The 16,930-nt window shown below is 44.7% G+C and overlaps 3 protein-coding genes across 11 annotated transcripts in view; 2 read left to right on the top strand and 1 right to left on the bottom strand.

The window, feature by feature from the left end:
• Positions 1-404: 404 nt before the first annotated feature.
• srp54 (signal recognition particle 54) lies at positions 405-7,103 on the bottom strand. 2 transcript variants are annotated; one of them, XM_076107277.1, is made up of 17 exons: positions 6,977-7,103; positions 5,186-5,291; positions 4,964-5,057; positions 4,775-4,866; positions 4,603-4,687; positions 3,889-3,993; positions 3,730-3,796; positions 2,935-2,992; positions 2,684-2,834; positions 2,404-2,552; positions 2,216-2,316; positions 1,810-1,896; positions 1,659-1,732; positions 1,399-1,507; positions 1,121-1,291; positions 918-1,013; positions 405-830 (listed from the first exon to the last, which is right to left on the bottom strand). In XM_076107277.1, the coding sequence occupies exons 3-17, from the start codon at positions 5,039-5,041 to the stop codon at positions 739-741; spliced, it is 1,515 nt and encodes a 504-aa protein (XP_075963392.1). In that variant the 5' UTR covers positions 5,042-5,057; positions 5,186-5,291; positions 6,977-7,103; the 3' UTR covers positions 405-738. The 2 variants fall into 2 exon arrangements, with proteins under 2 accessions (XP_075963392.1, XP_075963391.1); XM_076107276.1 differs by having other exon boundaries at positions 4,964-5,061.
• Positions 7,104-7,974: 871 nt separating this feature from the next.
• Positions 7,975-10,262, top strand: LOC142967747 (uncharacterized). Of its 4 annotated transcripts, none has more exons than XM_076107278.1 (8): positions 7,992-8,334; positions 8,514-8,635; positions 8,715-8,853; positions 8,940-9,061; positions 9,284-9,394; positions 9,470-9,576; positions 9,738-9,828; positions 10,053-10,262. In XM_076107278.1, the coding sequence occupies exons 1-8, from the start codon at positions 8,238-8,240 to the stop codon at positions 10,167-10,169; spliced, it is 906 nt and encodes a 301-aa protein (XP_075963393.1). In that variant the 5' UTR covers positions 7,992-8,237; the 3' UTR covers positions 10,170-10,262. The 4 variants fall into 4 exon arrangements, 3 of the variants coding, with proteins under 3 accessions (XP_075963395.1, XP_075963393.1, XP_075963394.1); XR_012958953.1 differs by having other exon boundaries at positions 7,997-8,334; positions 9,738-9,961; positions 10,056-10,262; XM_076107279.1 differs by having other exon boundaries at positions 8,010-8,334; positions 10,056-10,262.
• A 4,832-nt stretch (positions 10,263-15,094) lies between these two features.
• The window catches only part of baz1a (bromodomain adjacent to zinc finger domain, 1A), a 16,800-nt gene continuing 14,964 nt past the window's right edge, over positions 15,095-16,930 (top strand). Inside the window, exons 1-6 of one of the 5 annotated variants that reach the window (XM_076107271.1) lie at positions 15,095-15,248; positions 15,521-15,643; positions 15,766-16,044; positions 16,167-16,289; positions 16,434-16,541; positions 16,683-16,770. In XM_076107271.1, coding sequence (XP_075963386.1) covers positions 15,531-15,643; positions 15,766-16,044; positions 16,167-16,289; positions 16,434-16,541; positions 16,683-16,770 — 711 coding nt within the window. In that variant the 5' untranslated portion in view covers positions 15,095-15,248; positions 15,521-15,530. Of the gene's footprint in view, positions 15,644-15,765; positions 16,045-16,166; positions 16,290-16,433; positions 16,542-16,682; positions 16,771-16,930 lie in introns of all 5 variants that reach the window. The other 4 variants (XM_076107273.1, XM_076107272.1, XM_076107275.1 and 1 more) reach the window with 4 other exon arrangements.

Genomic DNA, 16,930 nt, shown 5'->3' on the forward strand with positions numbered 1-16,930 from the left:
CGAGAGGATCTTTGTAGGAGCCTCGCCCACAGCAGACAAACATTTAATAAGTACTCCGTTATAGTACTATTTAGAGGTACATGTACTTCTCTTACTTATATCCATTAAACTTCTACTATACTACATCCCAGGAGTACTTTTACTACATCATGTATTTGTTAACTTCAGTTACTTTGTAGATTATAAATAAATAACTTTTTATTATGAACGAACATTAATGGATCAATAATTAGAATATAATACAGTATATTATATAAATATAGTTATATATGCATAGTGAGTATGATGTACTTTTGGTACTTTAAGAATACGGTTGTACTTCTACATGAACATAGAAAATACTTTTAACTTGGTTTCATGTTTTTAATTCAATTAAAAACATGAGAATGAAATAAAAAGGCAGGTTTAAAATGGTGCATTACAAATGTTTATTATCTGACAAAAATACTGTCACCAACTAACGTCATCATCAGGCTCCTCTCTGCTCCGTTTACATCTTTTACATAATTAAACTCCTCCTCCTCCGTTTAAAAAGAGGAACTACTCTTAAATCATTTCTTCTTCTGATGTTTTTCTAAAAGCAGAGACAACAGAAGGGAAAAATTCAAACATCCTGCTTTTATTTTGTCTCTTTACACTTCCTGTTCTCTCTCTCTCTCTATGGCCCGCCCCCTTGACCTGTACCTGTCAGGAGGCGGAGCTACAGGTTATGTGTGAAGGCAGCTGATTGGTCGGTGGTCACATGTTGTTAAATCCCATCATGCCTTTCATGTTGCCAGCTGCTCCCTGCTGGAACTGACGCATCATTGACTGAAGACCGGCCATCCCACCTTCAAAATAAAAGCTCATTCATTATTACATGTTCTGTATTATTAAACATTAATAATTTTTTGGACCATCAGTAGACCAGCTCTCACCCATGTGGTGCAGGACTCTGGGGTCCATCATCTTGGCCATCTGCTGGTTCAGTTTAGCCATCTGAGACGGGTTCACGTTCTTCGACATGTCGCCTCCTTTAAGACAAAACACATCAGACATCAAAGTCTGCTCAGTCCTCCACAGTCCCCCCCCAGTCACCTCCAGTCCCCCACCACTCCTCAGTCTCCCCCCCCACCCCTACCTTTAAAGAGTCCCTTGATGCCCCCCATCTTCTTCACCATCTGGGCAAACTTGGTGTACTGAGTCAGCAGCTCCTGGACGTCTCTGGTGGCGACTCCAGACCCTCGAGCGACTCTCTGGATCCTGTTGGGCAGCTTACTGAAGAGCTTAGCTCCGTCTTTACTGTCCAGCTCTGAGAGGGACAGACAGACCATGAACCAGTAGAACAAGTGTGTGTGTGTGTGTGTGTGTGTGTGTGTGTGTGTGTGTGTGTGTGTGTGGGGGGGGGGGGGGGGGTACCCTGGTCGTTCATGCTGTCCATGATGGTCATCAGTTTCTTCAGTCGGGCCATCGACTCCTGTTCATTTCCTTTACTCATGAAGTCTGTACCAAACCCAGGAATCATCCCCTGAACCACAGACAAACAGACAGAGACAGAGAGACACAGACAGACAGAGACAGACAGAGAGACTCCGTTATAAACCTGTGACATCATGAGACTACTCTGTTTCTAGGTCACATGACAGAGTGTGAGCAGTGGAAGTGTAAAGCGTGTTCACCATGATCTGTCCGAAGGGCCCCATCTTCATGATGTTCTGGAACTGCTCGTACATGTCTCTGAGGGTGAACTGGCCTGGAGGTCACAGGTCACAGGTCAGTCATCAGGTTCCTCTTTATTATAATAAAGGTAAAGAAAGTGTCCTTTCTCACCGTGTTTCAGTTTGTCGATCAGTTCCTCGTTGTCGTCAAGTTTCAGTTCGTTCACTCTGTCGATCAAACCCTCGATGTCTCCCATTCCTGACAGGAAGAGGAGGAGTTACTGATGACATCACCAGGTGCTTTTACAATATGCTACCTTATGTGTCCTCGTATCCTCTCTCCTCGCTCAACCCTCATAAAGGATCCTCTAGGAGACTCTCGTGACTCTAGGACTCTACATGTAACTGTTCCTTTAGTTTTCATATGTTTGTTATTAACTGAAGTCTCTAGATTCTAGAGACTTCAGTTAATGTTCTAGAGTCTAGAACATTACGCTCCGAGGCTCATTGGTTAAATCCTTGCTGCCTCGACTCCTCTCTCCTCCCTACTTTAGATGTGTACTAGAGAAGTTATTCACCAAGCAGTTTGCTGATGAACGGCTGAGTCTTGAAGGGCTCGAAGTCGTCGATGTGTTCTCCCGTTCCGATGAAGATGATGGGGCTCCTGGTGGCCGCCACACTGACAGGAAACAGCAGAAGAAGAACAGCGTCAAGAAACACTGGTCACTGTGACATCACACGGTGCGTCGACATCACACGGTCTTACGCGCTCAGAGCTCCTCCTCCTTTGGCGTGCCCGTCCAGTTTGGTGACGATCACCGACGCAATGTCCACTTTGTCCTTGAAGGCCTTCGCCTGAGACTCACAGGCCTGACCGATGGAGGCGTCCATCACGTACACGATGTTGTCAGGTTGCTATGGACACACAGGTAAAGAGAAGCATCGGGAAGGTGAAACACTGATTTAGGTATCCAACACAGACCGCTTCACACCTTCAGTTAGTTAGGTGCGTTCAGGTGCTACGGGCGGTGCGTTCAGGTACTCACCACAGCGTTGGAGACTTGCAGCATCTCCTCAAACAGAGAGTCTTCCTGTTTGTGTCGTCCACTCGTGTCCACGATGATGATCTCAAAGTTCTCTCCTTTGAACTTCTCGACTCCCTCGGCAGCGATCACCACCGGGTCCATCTCTGTGTAACTGAACACAACACACAGGTGAGACGCACACGCAAAGAGGTGAGACACAGAGGTGAGACACACAAGGTCATTCAGCAGGGTGCGTGGCCTCTGTGACTCACCTGCCGTAGAACGGGATCCTGGCTTTGGTGGCATTCTGTTTCAGCTGATCGAAGGCACCTGAGAAGAGACGGAAGATTTATATACCGAAAAAATGAAAGGAGTGGAAGTGTTGCGTGAGGTGACCGAAAGGAGTGGAAGTGTTGCGTGAGGTGACCGAAAGGAGTTGAAGTGTCACGTGAGGTGACCGAAAGGAGTTGAAGTGTCACGTGAGGTGACCGAAAGGAGTGGAAGTGTTGCGTGAGGTGACCGAAAGGAGTTGAAGTGTCACGTGAGGTGACCGAAAGGAGTGGAAGTGTCGCGTGAGGTGACCGAAAGGAGTTGAAGTGTCGCGTGAGGTGACCGAAAGGAGTTGAAGTGTCGCGTGAGGTGACCGAAAGGAGTGGAAGTGTCGCGTGAGGTGACCGAAAGGAGTTGAAGTGTCGCGTGAGGTGACCGAAAGGAGTTGAAGTGTTGCGTGAGGTGACCGAAAGGAGTTGAAGTGTTGCGTGGCTTGACCGAAAGGAGCTGAAGTGTTGCGTGGCTTAACCGAAAGGAGTTGAAGTGTTGCGTGGCTTGACCGAAAGGAGTTGAAGTGTTGCGTGGCTTGACCGAAAGGAGTTGAAGTGTTGCATCGCTTGACTGAAAGGAGTTGAAGTGTTGCATCGCTTAACTGAAAGGAGTTGAAGTGTTGCATTGCTTGACTGAAAGGAGTTAAAGTGTTGCATTGCTTGACTGAAAGGAGTTGAAGTGTAGCGTCAGTTGACTGAAAGGAGTTGAAGTGTTGTGTGAGGTGACTGAAAGGAGTTGAAGCATACCAGCTCTGAAGGTGTCTGCACAAATCAGGCAGGTCTTCCAGCCCTTCCTTTGGTAATAATAGGCCAGCTGCAGGAAACAAAGCAGACAGTTTGACAAAACTACAATGCAAACAACACCACTAGAGGGGGCGAGGTCTGTCTCAGAATGTGTGACATCACCTTGGAGCAGGTTGTCGTTTTCCCGCTGCCCTGCAGACCAACAAACATGATGACGTTGTTCTTTCCTTTTGTAGGAGTCCAGGCCTTCACACCGGGGTCCACCAGCTGGAGATACACACAGTATTCACACTTAATATACACAGTGGTTGTGTTGGAGCTATTTACTTGATATTGTATTTTGTTATTTCATTTATAAGTAGTATTGTTTAATTATTGTAGATGTTTGATATATTAAGATTATTTTTTCTCTTAAATAGTAATTAGTTTAGTTATATTATTTTTTGGGTAATTACTGTGGGCACCTGTTGCTATATATAGGAGTAGACTGATAGGACCAGCATGCACCGGGGTGGGCGTATAGTTTTTACCAGCTGCACTGCACAGGACAGGAGAGACAGCACGACAGGAGTTTTGTTAGTTCGTTTGTTTGCTTTATTTAATAAACACGAAAATCGGAATCCTGCATGGACAATCCACTCTCTTCTGGCTGCGTAAGAATACCGACCACGGTGCATCAGTGGCGTTTGATTATTGTTTGTTTAAGTTTGATTAAGTCGACAAATGGCCACTACAGGTTGATTGTCAGAAACTATAAGTTTCGTCAAATACAAATGAATGTTACAGGACTTTATATTAGGCTCTTGTTTTTAAATATTCTCCATCCTGGTAAACTCATTCTTAGTTCCAGGACTCTTCAAGGTCTGAGGTTCTGACCTTGACGAGCTCCTTGAAGACGGCGTGTTGGATCATCCTCCTCTTGTTCAGACCTGAAGCCATCTCCTCCAGATCTATGGCAGCCCTGTAGGGACAAACCAGAGAGAGAGCACAGGTTTCAACCACAGCTGGACTGGACTGGAGCAGGTCTAGATCCTGGATCGGGACTCACTTAACATTCTCTCTCAGCTGTTTGACCAGTTTGATGTTGACGTCGGCCTCCAGGAGGGCAGCACACACCTCCTTCAGCATGGCGTTCAGCACCTGGAACAAACATCAGCGGTTTATTACTCCATGAATATTCTATATTAATTATCGGCCAATGAGAAACAGGGACGGTCACATGACCTCCTGGTGTTACCTCCTCATTGATGATGGTGGCATTGCTGAGAGACCTCAGCGCCGAGGTGATCTTCCTCCCGAGGTCGGCTAACACCATGATGACGCTGTGAGGTCTACCTGAAACACACGTGATGTCACAGCTCTGGTGAGGTCATCAGAGAAATACAGACCTTCACTAATTAATAATCATGTTCATCACATGAGGAACATTGATCTTCATCAATAATATGACTGAGGTTACCGTGTCTCCCTGTGTGTGGAGGAGAGCCTCCTACTGAGCGCGCTCAGTGAGTCAGTAGGTCAGCTGACAGGTGAAGGTCTCAGCAAGCAGCGACTCACTTCCTGTTCTGAGGAGAGAAGAAGAAGAAAAGTCAACCAATCATCAGTTTATGAGGTCTTCATCCTCACCTCTCTTCACGACTTAGCCCCGCCCACAAGAGAGGAGTCAAGGGTACATCTCAAGTCTCTCTCTGTCATTTCCTCGCTCCTCGATTCGCGCTTGAACCGGAAGTTGTTCTGCGCATATTGACGGCCGTCCCAAAGCTCTAATGTAGCTCTGAGGAGCGAGGAGGGACCTCGGAGGAGCCATGAGCGAGGACCTACGAGAACAGACTTCCAGGAAGGGGTACTTCTCAAGTCTCTTAATGTCATCCCCGTTTCCCTCACTTGCGTCCTTTCCTTGCGTCTTAGTCCCTCCCACCAGGGATGCATGGAGGAAACCATGCAAGGAGAGAGGAACGAGGAGATATGTTTTAAGAGACATGAGACGTCCTTTCCTCAGTTGCGTCACGTGAAGCGACGTCTGTTTCTGATGACAGCTGATCAGCTGATCACAGCTGATCAGCTGTCAGTCGGCTTTAACAGCTGGAGAGACTTTAGATAAGTTTGTGTCTGTTCACATGATCACTGTACTTAATAACAGTAACTAATAATACTAATAACTAATAAAGACACAGTAATCACCACTGTAGAGGTGTTTCTCTCTGTAGTCTGTTAAACTGTGTCCTGTGTTCTGTTTATAAGCTCAGGATCCATTTCTACCGGCGGAATGCGATCGTCTTATTTATGAATTATTTGCGTCTTTGTGACACAAGTGAGGGAAATGGGGATGCAATTAAGAGACTTGGGAAGTGCCCGAAGAGAGAGGAGGCGAGATGAGTGGAGGAGAGAGGGTCTCAGTCTGGTCCACACACACACACTCAGTTATCACTCTTCTAAACTTCTTATTTGATAAACTGCTCTCAGGTTTAAAACTACAGCTCCCACAATGCCTCTGGGGTTACACAGTGGAGGGTTACTGTTGCCATGGATACAATGAGTTCACATCAGGAGTCTGACTGATCTGATGATGTCATCATGTGCGTCATGAGGAAGATGTTCTCCATTGATGCTGATGTGAAGCGGCCATGTTGTTTGTTTTGATGATGAATTCATGAAACTATTATTAATATTATATTTAAGGATTCATAAGGTTGTCTGACGTCAGTCTGCAGAGATCAATATAATCTATTTATATTAGTTTTGATTAATGACGTCATTCAATCTTAAACTTAATTAAACAGAAACAATAACTGATGATTTAAAATGGACGAAATGTTCACAGGATACAGACGAGCTTCATATAATCAATATAAATATATAATCAATACATATATTAATCAATAAACATTATCGATCAGTACGTTTCAGACTGACTGATGACGTTATTGATCTCTGACGTCGACACGTATATTGTTTAGTTTCATCTTTTTAACCGTAAAAACACAACAAAGTTCAGTCATTTAAACTACGTCATCTTAACGATACGTATTGATTAGTCATCGATTTTCAGTGTTAAAGAACAACATGTTGGCTGTTTACAGCGCTCCGCAGTGCTAACGTTAGCTTAGCATCTAGCCGTCCCCGTTGGCTCGGAGCGGTGCTAGAAGCTAGCCGTGTAGCTAACAGCTAACACCGTGTAGCTAACGGGCACATTAACGGGTCTTAAGGAACACAAGACACGTTACACATAGAACAATCGGTACCGACTTACCGACTCTCTGTGTGTTTGATCAAACATTCAGCTGGAAAACACCGGAAGTTTCCAGAGGAACGTCATCCAATCAGAACCAACCCGGAAACAATAACGGCATCTTCTTCTTCTGCACTACATTTAACGGTAGATTTAAACACTCTACTGCCGGACTCAAAGGCCAAATCCCAATGTCCCCCCTAAACCCTCAGACCCTGAACCCTCAAGGACTTACTGAGGTCACCTGGTGAGTGGGTGAGTGTGAGAGGCTGTGAGGGCTTGAGATGGTGTGAATATGAACGGGACAGCATGTTGCTGCAACATATCACGTTACCATGAAAACTACAATAAATATGATGTATAACTGTGTATTTATTGTATACTTTGTACTCCCTGATGTGAACGTCTTCAGGCTCTTTCCTCACTAGATGAGGTAACTTCATATCATCTATTTACTCGTTTTTGTCAAAACAGCTTCAATGACAAAATCTAATATTTGATGAATGAATAAATAAATATCTTCTGATTTCATGTTTATTTTTTGTTCCATCTTTAACCCTTAATGTTTCTGAGTACATTTATTAAGACAGGCTGAACACACTCTTTGTAAACCTTTTTCATACGTCTCCATGCGTCCGCTGGTTACCCCGTGTTTAACGTCACATTGCAATGATTTGTGGGTAATTCCCTTAGGCTAAGTCAGCATACCATGCTGACTTACGGAAAGGGTTCATAAAGAGCTCAAAATGTCTGCAAGAGAGCCTCAAACACTCGACGATGTGACAGTGGGACAGCCCTAAACCCTCACGGACTTCACGGGAGTGCGCGTCAAAGTCCGTGAGTCCGTAAGGGGGGACATTGGGATTTGGCCATGAGACGTCCTTTCCTCAGTTGCGTCACGTGAAGCGACGTCTGTTTCTGATGACGGAGGATCAGCTGATGACAGTAAACGCGTTTGTCTCAATAAAGGTTTTCAAAAAAAAAAAAAAAACACAACTGCTTCCGAGGTAAGCTCTGATTCTTAAGGTGGTCTGAACACTTCACGAGGAGGAAGACGTTCAGATCATAAAGCTAAAGGTCCGTTGACCGTCACATTTGTTTTTACACGATACATTTTAATAGTCACATCATCCGAACAGGTGTAACAGTTGTTGTTGTTGTTGGCGTGTTAAGGTGAGTTTCAGGGTTCCACCTTAAGACGCAGACACGTTCCTCAGGGCTTCAGTCTGGAGTCACAATCGTCTCGAGCGCACACAGATAGACAGACAGACACTTTATTAACATGAATTTATCTGAAGCGAAATCGGAAATAAAAAAGCTGCTGAACGAAGTGAAGCCGAGTGACGTCAGCAGACTGCTGACGTGGATCCGGAGCTCAGGTACACTCACCTGTTCACTGAGTTTATTATTGTTATTGTTAGTAGTAGTAGTAGTACCGACTGTTCACCCGATAGAGGACTCGCTTGTTCACCCGATAGAGGACTCGCTTGTTCACCCGATAGACACGTTCAATACAACTAAATATTATTATTATAAATAATAATACTTCTTTCTGCAGACGAGTTTGACGACTTTCTGTCCAACAACCAGACGAAGATTCTGCAGAACATCGCTGAAGATCTGAGAGGAAGTCTTCCTCTGGACGCCATGTTGTCCTCTGAGAATACTGCTTATAACAAGGTACTACTACTGTAGTACTGTAGTACTGATGATGATAAAGGTGTCAGTGATGTTGATGATGTCATTGATGATGTCACAGATGCAGCAGTGCTCTCGGCCCACGGTCCACGTTGACAGCTTCTTGTATGATGAAGACCAGGTGGACTCTCTGTGTGAGGAGGGAACCATGAGTCGGTCCTACTGTCTCACCTGTGGATCCCACAGAACTGCCCCTCTGGGTCAGAACACATCTTCATCTTCATCATCATCATCATCCCACACATGAGGTCTGTCACTTCTTCATCCTCCTCTTCTTCCTCCTCAGACTTCATCTCTCACTCGTTCTCCATCTCAGAGCTTCGGTTCCTGTTTGAGAACGTTCTTCCAGACCTGAACGGTCGGCTGCTGGTGGATGTGGGCTCCAGACTGGGAGCTGTCCTGTACGGGGTCAGTGGAAAGCATGCTAACATGGTAACATGTAGTCATGCTAACATGGTAACATGGTACCATGCTAACATGCTAATACACTAATGTGGTAACATGATAACATGCTAACACACTGACATGGTAACATGCTAACACGCTAACATACTAACATGCTAATACCCTAACATGGTAACATGCAGACAGACATTGTACTGATTTATGTGTGTCTGTGTGTGTGTCCAGGGTTACGTGTTCAGTTCTTCCTCTCAGCTGATTGGTTTAGAGATCAGTGAGGAGTTTGTTAAACTGCAGAAAAACATCCTGCAGAAATACAAGATGACGGATCGAATACAGGTACACACACACACACACATATATTAAACACACACACACACACATAATAATCAGTAGAACTTTGTTCTCCTTCAGGTTCTCCACACTGACGTCCTCCTGCAGAATGTTCTGCTGCAGAAAGCAGACGTTCTCATCATGAACAACGTCTTTGAGTTTTTCATGGAACCCAGTGAACAAGTCGGGTACACACACAAACCAACACACACACACACACACACACACACACTGTTCTTAATGTGATTATGTAGTAAATGTTAATGAGATTTTGAATGAGGTTTTCACTTCTGGTGTGTGTGTGTGTGTGTGTGTGTGTGTGTGTGTGTGTGTGTGTGTGTTTGTTCAGAGCGTGGAGGCTCATCATGGAGAACTTCAGGAAGAAAGGTTCTCTGCTGGTCTCTGTTCCCGGTCTACAGGAGAGTCTGAACAGTCTGCAGGTGAAGAACAGAGAGGAAGGTTAAAGTACATGAAGTATACATTAACTTCATGTACTTTAAACCATGAGTGTCACCTGACCACTGTAGCTCCGCCCCTCCTCCTCCAGTCGGTGATGTCATGATAACGTCACAGGTGATGGAGACTGTGGGCGTGTCGGTGTGATGTCAGAAGTCTGGGTCTAGTGAGGCGGTTCAGGACTTGACCACTTCCTGTTTGTGTCCAGCAGGAAACGCTGCAGCCCGGCTGGGTGGAGGAACTTCCTGTGGACCACAGCGTGTACCTGGACCAGGACTCAGACCCAGAGGCTCTGAGACAGATCCACCTGTACAGGGTCCTCTGATCCAGACCGGAGGTCTGATAGGAGTCCTGCTGGTTCTGAACTATGTTCCTCTGTTTCACTTAACAAACATTTCAATAAAGTTTTTTTAAAATATTTTCTTTCATTGACTTTTCTTTGAACCACAAAGTCTGAAATGAAAAGTGAGACCAGAAGAGTTCTGGAGGAATCCTCTGCTCTGATTGGCTGCTGCTATCATCCTTCTCAATGAATGTTTGTCCTTTAGGACCACACGGGACCCTGTCTCTCCGAACCTACTGGTTCTAGATCCGTCCAGACTGGTCCACACTGGTCCACACAGATCAAGTCTGGTCCAGACTGAACAGAACCCTTCATTATGAGTTTGTTCAGTTCCAGCATTGAAGAGAAGGACCTGACTAAAGTTTAGTTTCTATCTATCTTAACGTGAACCTCCTTCCTGTTTACTTTGAACTCAGTAAACATCACTATATTATATATTACTACAGGGTTCGTACGGTCATGGAAAACCTGGAAAAGTCATGTAATTTTAAAATGGTTATTTCCAGGCCTGGAAAAGTGCTTGAAAAAAATAAAATCCCAAAAGTTTTGGAAAAGTCATGGAAATGTGTTATATTCATATTTTCATGTCGTTCATTTACGCTGAGTTGTCAGCCAGCGTTTCTCAGATTGGAGTGAGACGAGGAGAAAAGGTGATGTCGTGATCTTCACAATAGAACATCTTTGATGTGTTGAGTCTTGGCCAATCAGCGTTCAGATGTCTACAGCATCTTCATTTCCCTCCGTTAAAGTTTGAGTTACGTTATGTTCCGTTATCGTTCATACTTGCTGGGTACTTTGTCGACTGTTAACGTTCATCATTATCGCGATTTAGAAGGAAAAAACGTAACGTGACGAAACATGCAGCCCCCCCGTGTTCACGCGGTCACTCGTTAACGTTAAACCAGAACACCGGCGCATCTGGTTGCAGGTTGTTGTTTTTAACTCAAAGTAGAATGAGGATGATTTCGTGGTCAGAATAACGTTTAAGATAACGAAACATGAGGCCCAGATTCTGATGAGATGATGAGGTCAAAGAGCTTCAGGGAGAGGAGGCTGGTTGTGCAGCGCAGCTTGACGCAGGGCTGAGATGTGAGTGGAGGTGGGCCTGGATAAAGGTGGAGGTCTAAACAGACGTGAGTACAGCTTCCTGCTGTCACAATATTTTAAATACACTGATAATGTCACGATCAGGCTTTGCCTTGTGTGTTCCGTGTGTCTTTGTTTAGCTTCAGCCTAACTCCCTTCACCTGCTGCTAATCAAGCACTCTACCTGTCAGCCACTCCCTCAGCACCGGTCCAACTCCCTTCACCTGTCCCTGATCAGTAATCAAGCTCTCCCTCATCAGCACTACTCTCCTCACCTGTTCAAGTCACCTTATAAACCCCTGTCTCTCAGCCACTCACTGCCAGCTCATTGTTTGTGTCAGGGTAGGAAATTTACATATTTTTTTGACTGACTGAAATCCTGGGCATTTAAAAAGAAATTGGGGGCACTTTTTGAAACTTGTGAAATAACATTTAACCTTTGTTCAAAATAATAAATATACTTATTTAGGCTTACAGTATATGAGCAATTGTCATCAAATGGCAATAATAAGACTATTAGGCAGTAGTCTACAGATTCAAAGTGTTTTCTTAGATTTTTTGAACAAAAAACAAACATAAATCAGACAATCATATTCAATTTATTCTTATTACTTTGTGGTTATTTATTATTATTATTACATTTTTTAAACAACTATTAACAATTATTAAGTCAACGATGCCTTGATTACATATACATCAGTCATTGTCTGGAATTATTGAGAAAAACATTTTTATAGCACCTTAAAAATTTTAAAAATGTGCCATTTGAAGGTACAAGTTCAGTTCAGAGTTTTTACTTAGTAAAATATCTTAATTGACTGTCAGTCAGGTATTATTCATTAGCAACCCTCAAATCAAAGAATAAAGACACTTTACGCACAATTTAGGTGTATTTTCCCTTTAACTCACGAGATGCAGCATGTTTTATACTTAATGTGAATATAATTAATTTAATCAAATTTCCATTATGCAATATGTATACTTTGTTGGCATCTTATTCTGAAAACCGGATGTTCGTCTGAAGAAAACGGATGTTGTCTCACGTTAATCTTTCCGCTCTAACATGTAAGTGTCTGCTGAGTTGACCGCAGTCTCAGGTCTGATGAAGAAGCGCTCCATTTATTTATTCCTTTAGAACGTTCGGTTCTTCACGCACACGCAACATCAGTCAAGGCGAAAATCAAAACCATTCTATGGCAACTGGACCGGGTCATATAGGCTACGATGTTTTTGACAAGTTCATTAAATTATCATTATTAGAGGAAATTATGGGGGCATTTTTTGCCCCTCTCCTAGTGATATCAGGGGCAACATTATATTTCTTAGGGGCAGTTTTGCCCTTTGCCCTCGTGTATTTCCGACGCTGGTTTGTGTTGTACCCGCCTGTTTGTCTTGTCCTGCTCCCGGTTTCCCACGTCTGCCTGCCCTGCCTCATCCTGCTGGATTTGCCCCCTCGTCTCTTGTCTCGTCCTTGGATTCCCTGTGTGTGTTCGTATTTCATTAAAAGCCTTCATCTCACTGCATCTGGCTGTCTGCGCTTGAGTCCTCACCATGCCCCGTGACAGATAAGGCAGGCTATGCTACATGCAGCCTCTGCTCCAAGGAGATGATCAGCAACAAGGGCTCACATGTCCTCTCATCACACTGTTCACACTGTTCACTGTGATGACCACAGCCCAACAGTCCCACGTTGCTCTCAAGAACCCTGAAGTAATGAGAGTGTTAAGGAGCCTGTACCTTCATTTCAGCAGGTTGCTAATGCAGAGGTGTGTATAGATCACAGATATTATTTTACTCTTGATAAGGTACCTTAGCCAGAGTAGATTATCATTTTCATTTAAATAATTGAACTGGATTGAATGCATATTAATTGTAAATAGAAGATAGGCCACAATTCTAACAGCTGTACAGTAACAGTGGAAGTTAATATGAAGCCGTACAGTAACAGGGTTCAATGAAACATGTGCACTACAAAAGGGAAAGCAACATGTGCACTAGCTGGATGCTACTACCTACTAAAGCTCTTATTGATGTGTCAGTGTCAACTTCCTGCCACTCACTGCTCTGATGTCACCGGGGCCGTTTCCGAGTCAACCATTGGCTGGCAGCGTGACGCACCACAGCTCGGAAACACGAAGCAACATGTTTCAGAATCAATTATTGAACATTATTATAAAGTATATAAATAATATACTTTATATATATATATATATAAAGTATATTATTTATATACTTTATAAATATATATGTAAATCAGTGGCGGGCCGTGCATTCTATACCTGGGCCTTCACTGCTGTCCTGCAGCTGAAACACAGCTACGCTTATTATTTGTTTTGTGTCAAAATGAAGGTCAACACCTATAGATGCAATAACTGCAGAGTGCAGATACAAGAGTACGCAGAGAGTGCGTCTCCTCTCCTCTCTGCAGCGCGAGGCTGCTGTGAGAGTAACCTGTGAGAGCTTTGGGGCTCACGGCAGCACCTGCTGCTCGTTCACCACCGCGCAGAACGTACGAGTTTAACGTCAGAGTCACAGCACCAGAACAAGTCGCTAGATTTGTCGCTAGTAGCTTTTGACAGAAAAAGTCTCCATGAGGGTTTGTAAAGTCGCCAGATTTAGTGAGAAAGTCGCCAAGTTGGCAACACTGGCACCTGCTAAATATGTCCCCAGAGCAACATTGGACGTAACAATGGTTCCTATCACATATTAAACCAAACAAAAATCAATCTTCATAAAAACAAGTTGTACAAATAAAAATATATAAACAAGCATATTAAAGCTACTGCAGAGCTGCTGTTCACTATTTAAAGACAAAGTGCATCCTCCTTTCTTTGTTAATAAAGAGTTTAATCTCACGGTTGTTCAGTACATCCGTGTGTTTTAGTTCCAGTAAGAAGTCCTTCTCCATTCATGGACGCCAGTGAAGATAGTCGAGTCTCCCCAGTTGTATTTCTTGAACACGTTTTAATGCGTTTGAGGCTGAAAATGTCAGCTCCACAGAGGCAGCAGATATTGGGATTGTCACCGCCCAACATGTCAGGCTAGCCCACTGACCAATCACGTATGGCTAGGCCAGCTAGCAGGCTCTGACAGTCAAAGAATACGCCCAACATGTCAAACTAAAGATCTGATTGGTTGACCACTATGACAATCAACAATATCGTCCCCGTTCACTTAAAGTGCACATGGATGCAAGTGTGAGTCTGCAGGCCTCGGGTGAAATCTGATTGGATAAAAGCTCTACTTAAAACAAGCTGCACTGGAAGCAGAGCAACTGAGGAAGACAGTAGCTGTGCAATGAGAAGATAAGATAATGGGGAAAATATTTATATAAATTATAATACATGTAGTGTATTTAAGAAAAACTATTGAACTATAAAATAGATATAACTTTGTGATTCTGTGTAGGCCACTGACGGCCCACCACTGATATTTACATATCGTATATTATAGTACATAGTATCATCTATTTCTCCAACATGATGAGTTCAAACTTATTTATTTATGAAAACTGAACTATTATGATTCATGTAAATCAGGAGAGATGACTTCTTCTTCTTCAGAAGACGAGTAGAATAATAGAACCTCGGCAAGATGGAGGTACAGTTTAATGTAGTGGATATTCTGCAAAATAACTCAAAAAGTGACTTATTTCATTTCATTTTATTAAACTGTCAGTACTAGACATCCTGATCCACACTCCAGACCAAATGGTGGCGGTAATGCATCATCCATTGTTTGCCAACCGCCAATAAACCTCAAAAAAGAAGAAAGAAGAAGAAGAGGAACTAGTAGAATAACAGGAACACTGAGATTTCCCAGCTCCGTGAGGGTCCGTGAAGGGGACGACAACTTGGTCAACAAGCCGCTAGTGTTGAGCGGGACTACTTCTTCTTCGGGACTTTGTACCAGGGGATTAACCGTCCAGCGGTACACGGTACTCGGTGAAGTCCTCCAGAGACGTGTTAGTACCGGGTTTGTACCATGTTAGTACCGTGTTAGTACTGTGTTAGTACTGGGTTTGTACCGGTAGAGTCGGTGAACCTCGCGGCGCCATGTGGGCAGATTAACGGACTCCTAACAAAAGACCCGCGAGGCTGCTTCCGCGCGGCTTCTGCTCGGTTTCCCTCCGGTTCTCTCGTGAGACCGGACTTTTTTAGGGTGTTTTTTTGCCCGCGGCCCGGTCCGGAGGGTCCCAGGTTCGGTTCTCTGTGACCCGGTTTCCCTCCTTATTTGTTGTTATTTAGTTTCAAAGAGATGCCGCTCCTCCACCGGAAAGCCTTCGTCCGGCAGAGACCTCCAGCAGACCTGAGACCAGAAGAGGAGGTCTTCCTCTGCAAGATCACCCACGAGATCTTCAGGCGCTACGAGTGAGTACCTGTCTCCCACCTACCTGTCTCCCACCTACCTGTCCTTCACCTGTCTCCCACCTACCTGTCCTTCACCTGTCTCCCACCTACCTGTCTCCCACCTACCTGTCCTCTCTCCTCAGTGAGTTCTTTGAGAGGACCATCCTGTGTAACAGTCTGGTGTGGAGCTGCTGTCTGACGGGTCGTGCTGGTCTCACCTACCTGGAGGCGGTGGAAAGCGAGCGGAGAGCTTCTGTGAGCCTTCAGACCTTCTCCAGGTCTCTGCTGGTCCCTCTGCTCCACCTGGCCTCTCTGAGCCACCGCTGCAGACTGACGGAGCTCTGTGAGGACGTCTACACCTTCAGCAAGGACCGCTTCTTCCCTGGGGAGACGGTGGATGTGGTGGGACGCAACGGGGCCAGGTACTTTGGGGGGGGGGGGGTGCGTAACAGGGCCAGGTACTGGGGGGGGCATGTTATTATAATAATAACAATGGATGTGAGATAGTGATAATGGTGTGCGTGTGTGTGTGTGTGTGTGTCAGACATGTGTGTGAGATCCTCCAGGTCCACTCTCCTCACTCCAGCACTAACGGACGCTCCAAAGCAGCAGACAACACCATCGTCATCAGTGACAGCGACGAGGAGATCAAAGCACAGATCAACGGGTCAGTAGGTCATCTGGTCCTCATGGGGTCAAACCCTCGTGCATTGTGGGTAATCTAGGGAAAGAATGTTTGGAATAGAAAAAAGGATTTCTGTTCTTCAAGTGCGTGTGTGTGTGCGTGTGTGTGTGTGTGTGTGTGTGTCAGCAGGAAGAAGAGGAAGAAGCCTCTGAGTCCGTCAGTGTTTGAATACACAGTGAAGATGATGAAGGCCGAACACACGGAGCCGTTCACTGTGAAAGCCAATCAGATCAGGTGAGAGGAAGTGACATCATCCATACTGTCTGTCTGCTGTGTGTATCCAGACAGACAGACAGGCTGCTCATCAAGTTACCACATGACTGCTTATTAAGATAATGCTGCTGAATGAATGTCTCTCTGCTGGTGTTTGTTCAGTCGCAGGAAGACCAGCGTGTCCAAAGAGAGACTGAAGCTGCTGTTTAAGCAACACTGTGAACCTCAGAATGGAACCATCGTCCTCAAGGTGACAACACTGATGCTTCACACGATAGCGTGCCTCCTCACACGATAACGTGCCTCCTCACACGATAGCGTGCCTCCTCACACGATAACGTGCCTCCTCACACGATAGCGTGCCTCCTCACACGATAACGTGCCTCCTCACACGATAGCGTGCCTCCTCA

This window comes from Anarhichas minor, unplaced genomic scaffold (assembly GCF_050575085.1).
Source record: "Anarhichas minor isolate MPS153535 unplaced genomic scaffold, ASM5057508v1 ptg000038l, whole genome shotgun sequence".
Taxonomy (NCBI): Eukaryota; Metazoa; Chordata; class Actinopteri; order Perciformes; family Anarhichadidae; genus Anarhichas; species Anarhichas minor.

What these genes read in the sequence shown, in the direction of transcription:
- srp54 (XM_076107277.1), bottom strand. Translation starts at nt 5,041, where the DNA reads ATGGTGTTAGCCGACCTCGGGAGGAAGATCACCTCGGCGCTGAGGTCT. An exon ending in GGCCCTTCGGACAGATCATG is followed by an intron (nt 1,508 to 1,658) that starts GTGAACACGCTT and finishes TCTGTGGTTCAG; the next exon opens with GGGATGATTCCTGGGTTTGG. An exon ending in GGACAGCATGAACGACCAGG is followed by an intron (nt 1,292 to 1,398) that starts GTACCCCCCCCC and finishes TGTCCCTCTCAG; the next exon opens with AGCTGGACAGTAAAGACGGA.
- LOC142967747 (XM_076107278.1), top strand. Translation starts at nt 8,238, where the DNA reads ATGAATTTATCTGAAGCGAAATCGGAAATAAAAAAGCTGCTGAACGAA. An exon ending in CCACAGAACTGCCCCTCTGG is followed by an intron (nt 8,854 to 8,939) that starts GTCAGAACACAT and finishes CTTCCTCCTCAG; the next exon opens with ACTTCATCTCTCACTCGTTC. An exon ending in AGAGTCTGAACAGTCTGCAG is followed by an intron (nt 9,829 to 10,052) that starts GTGAAGAACAGA and finishes GTTTGTGTCCAG; the next exon opens with CAGGAAACGCTGCAGCCCGG.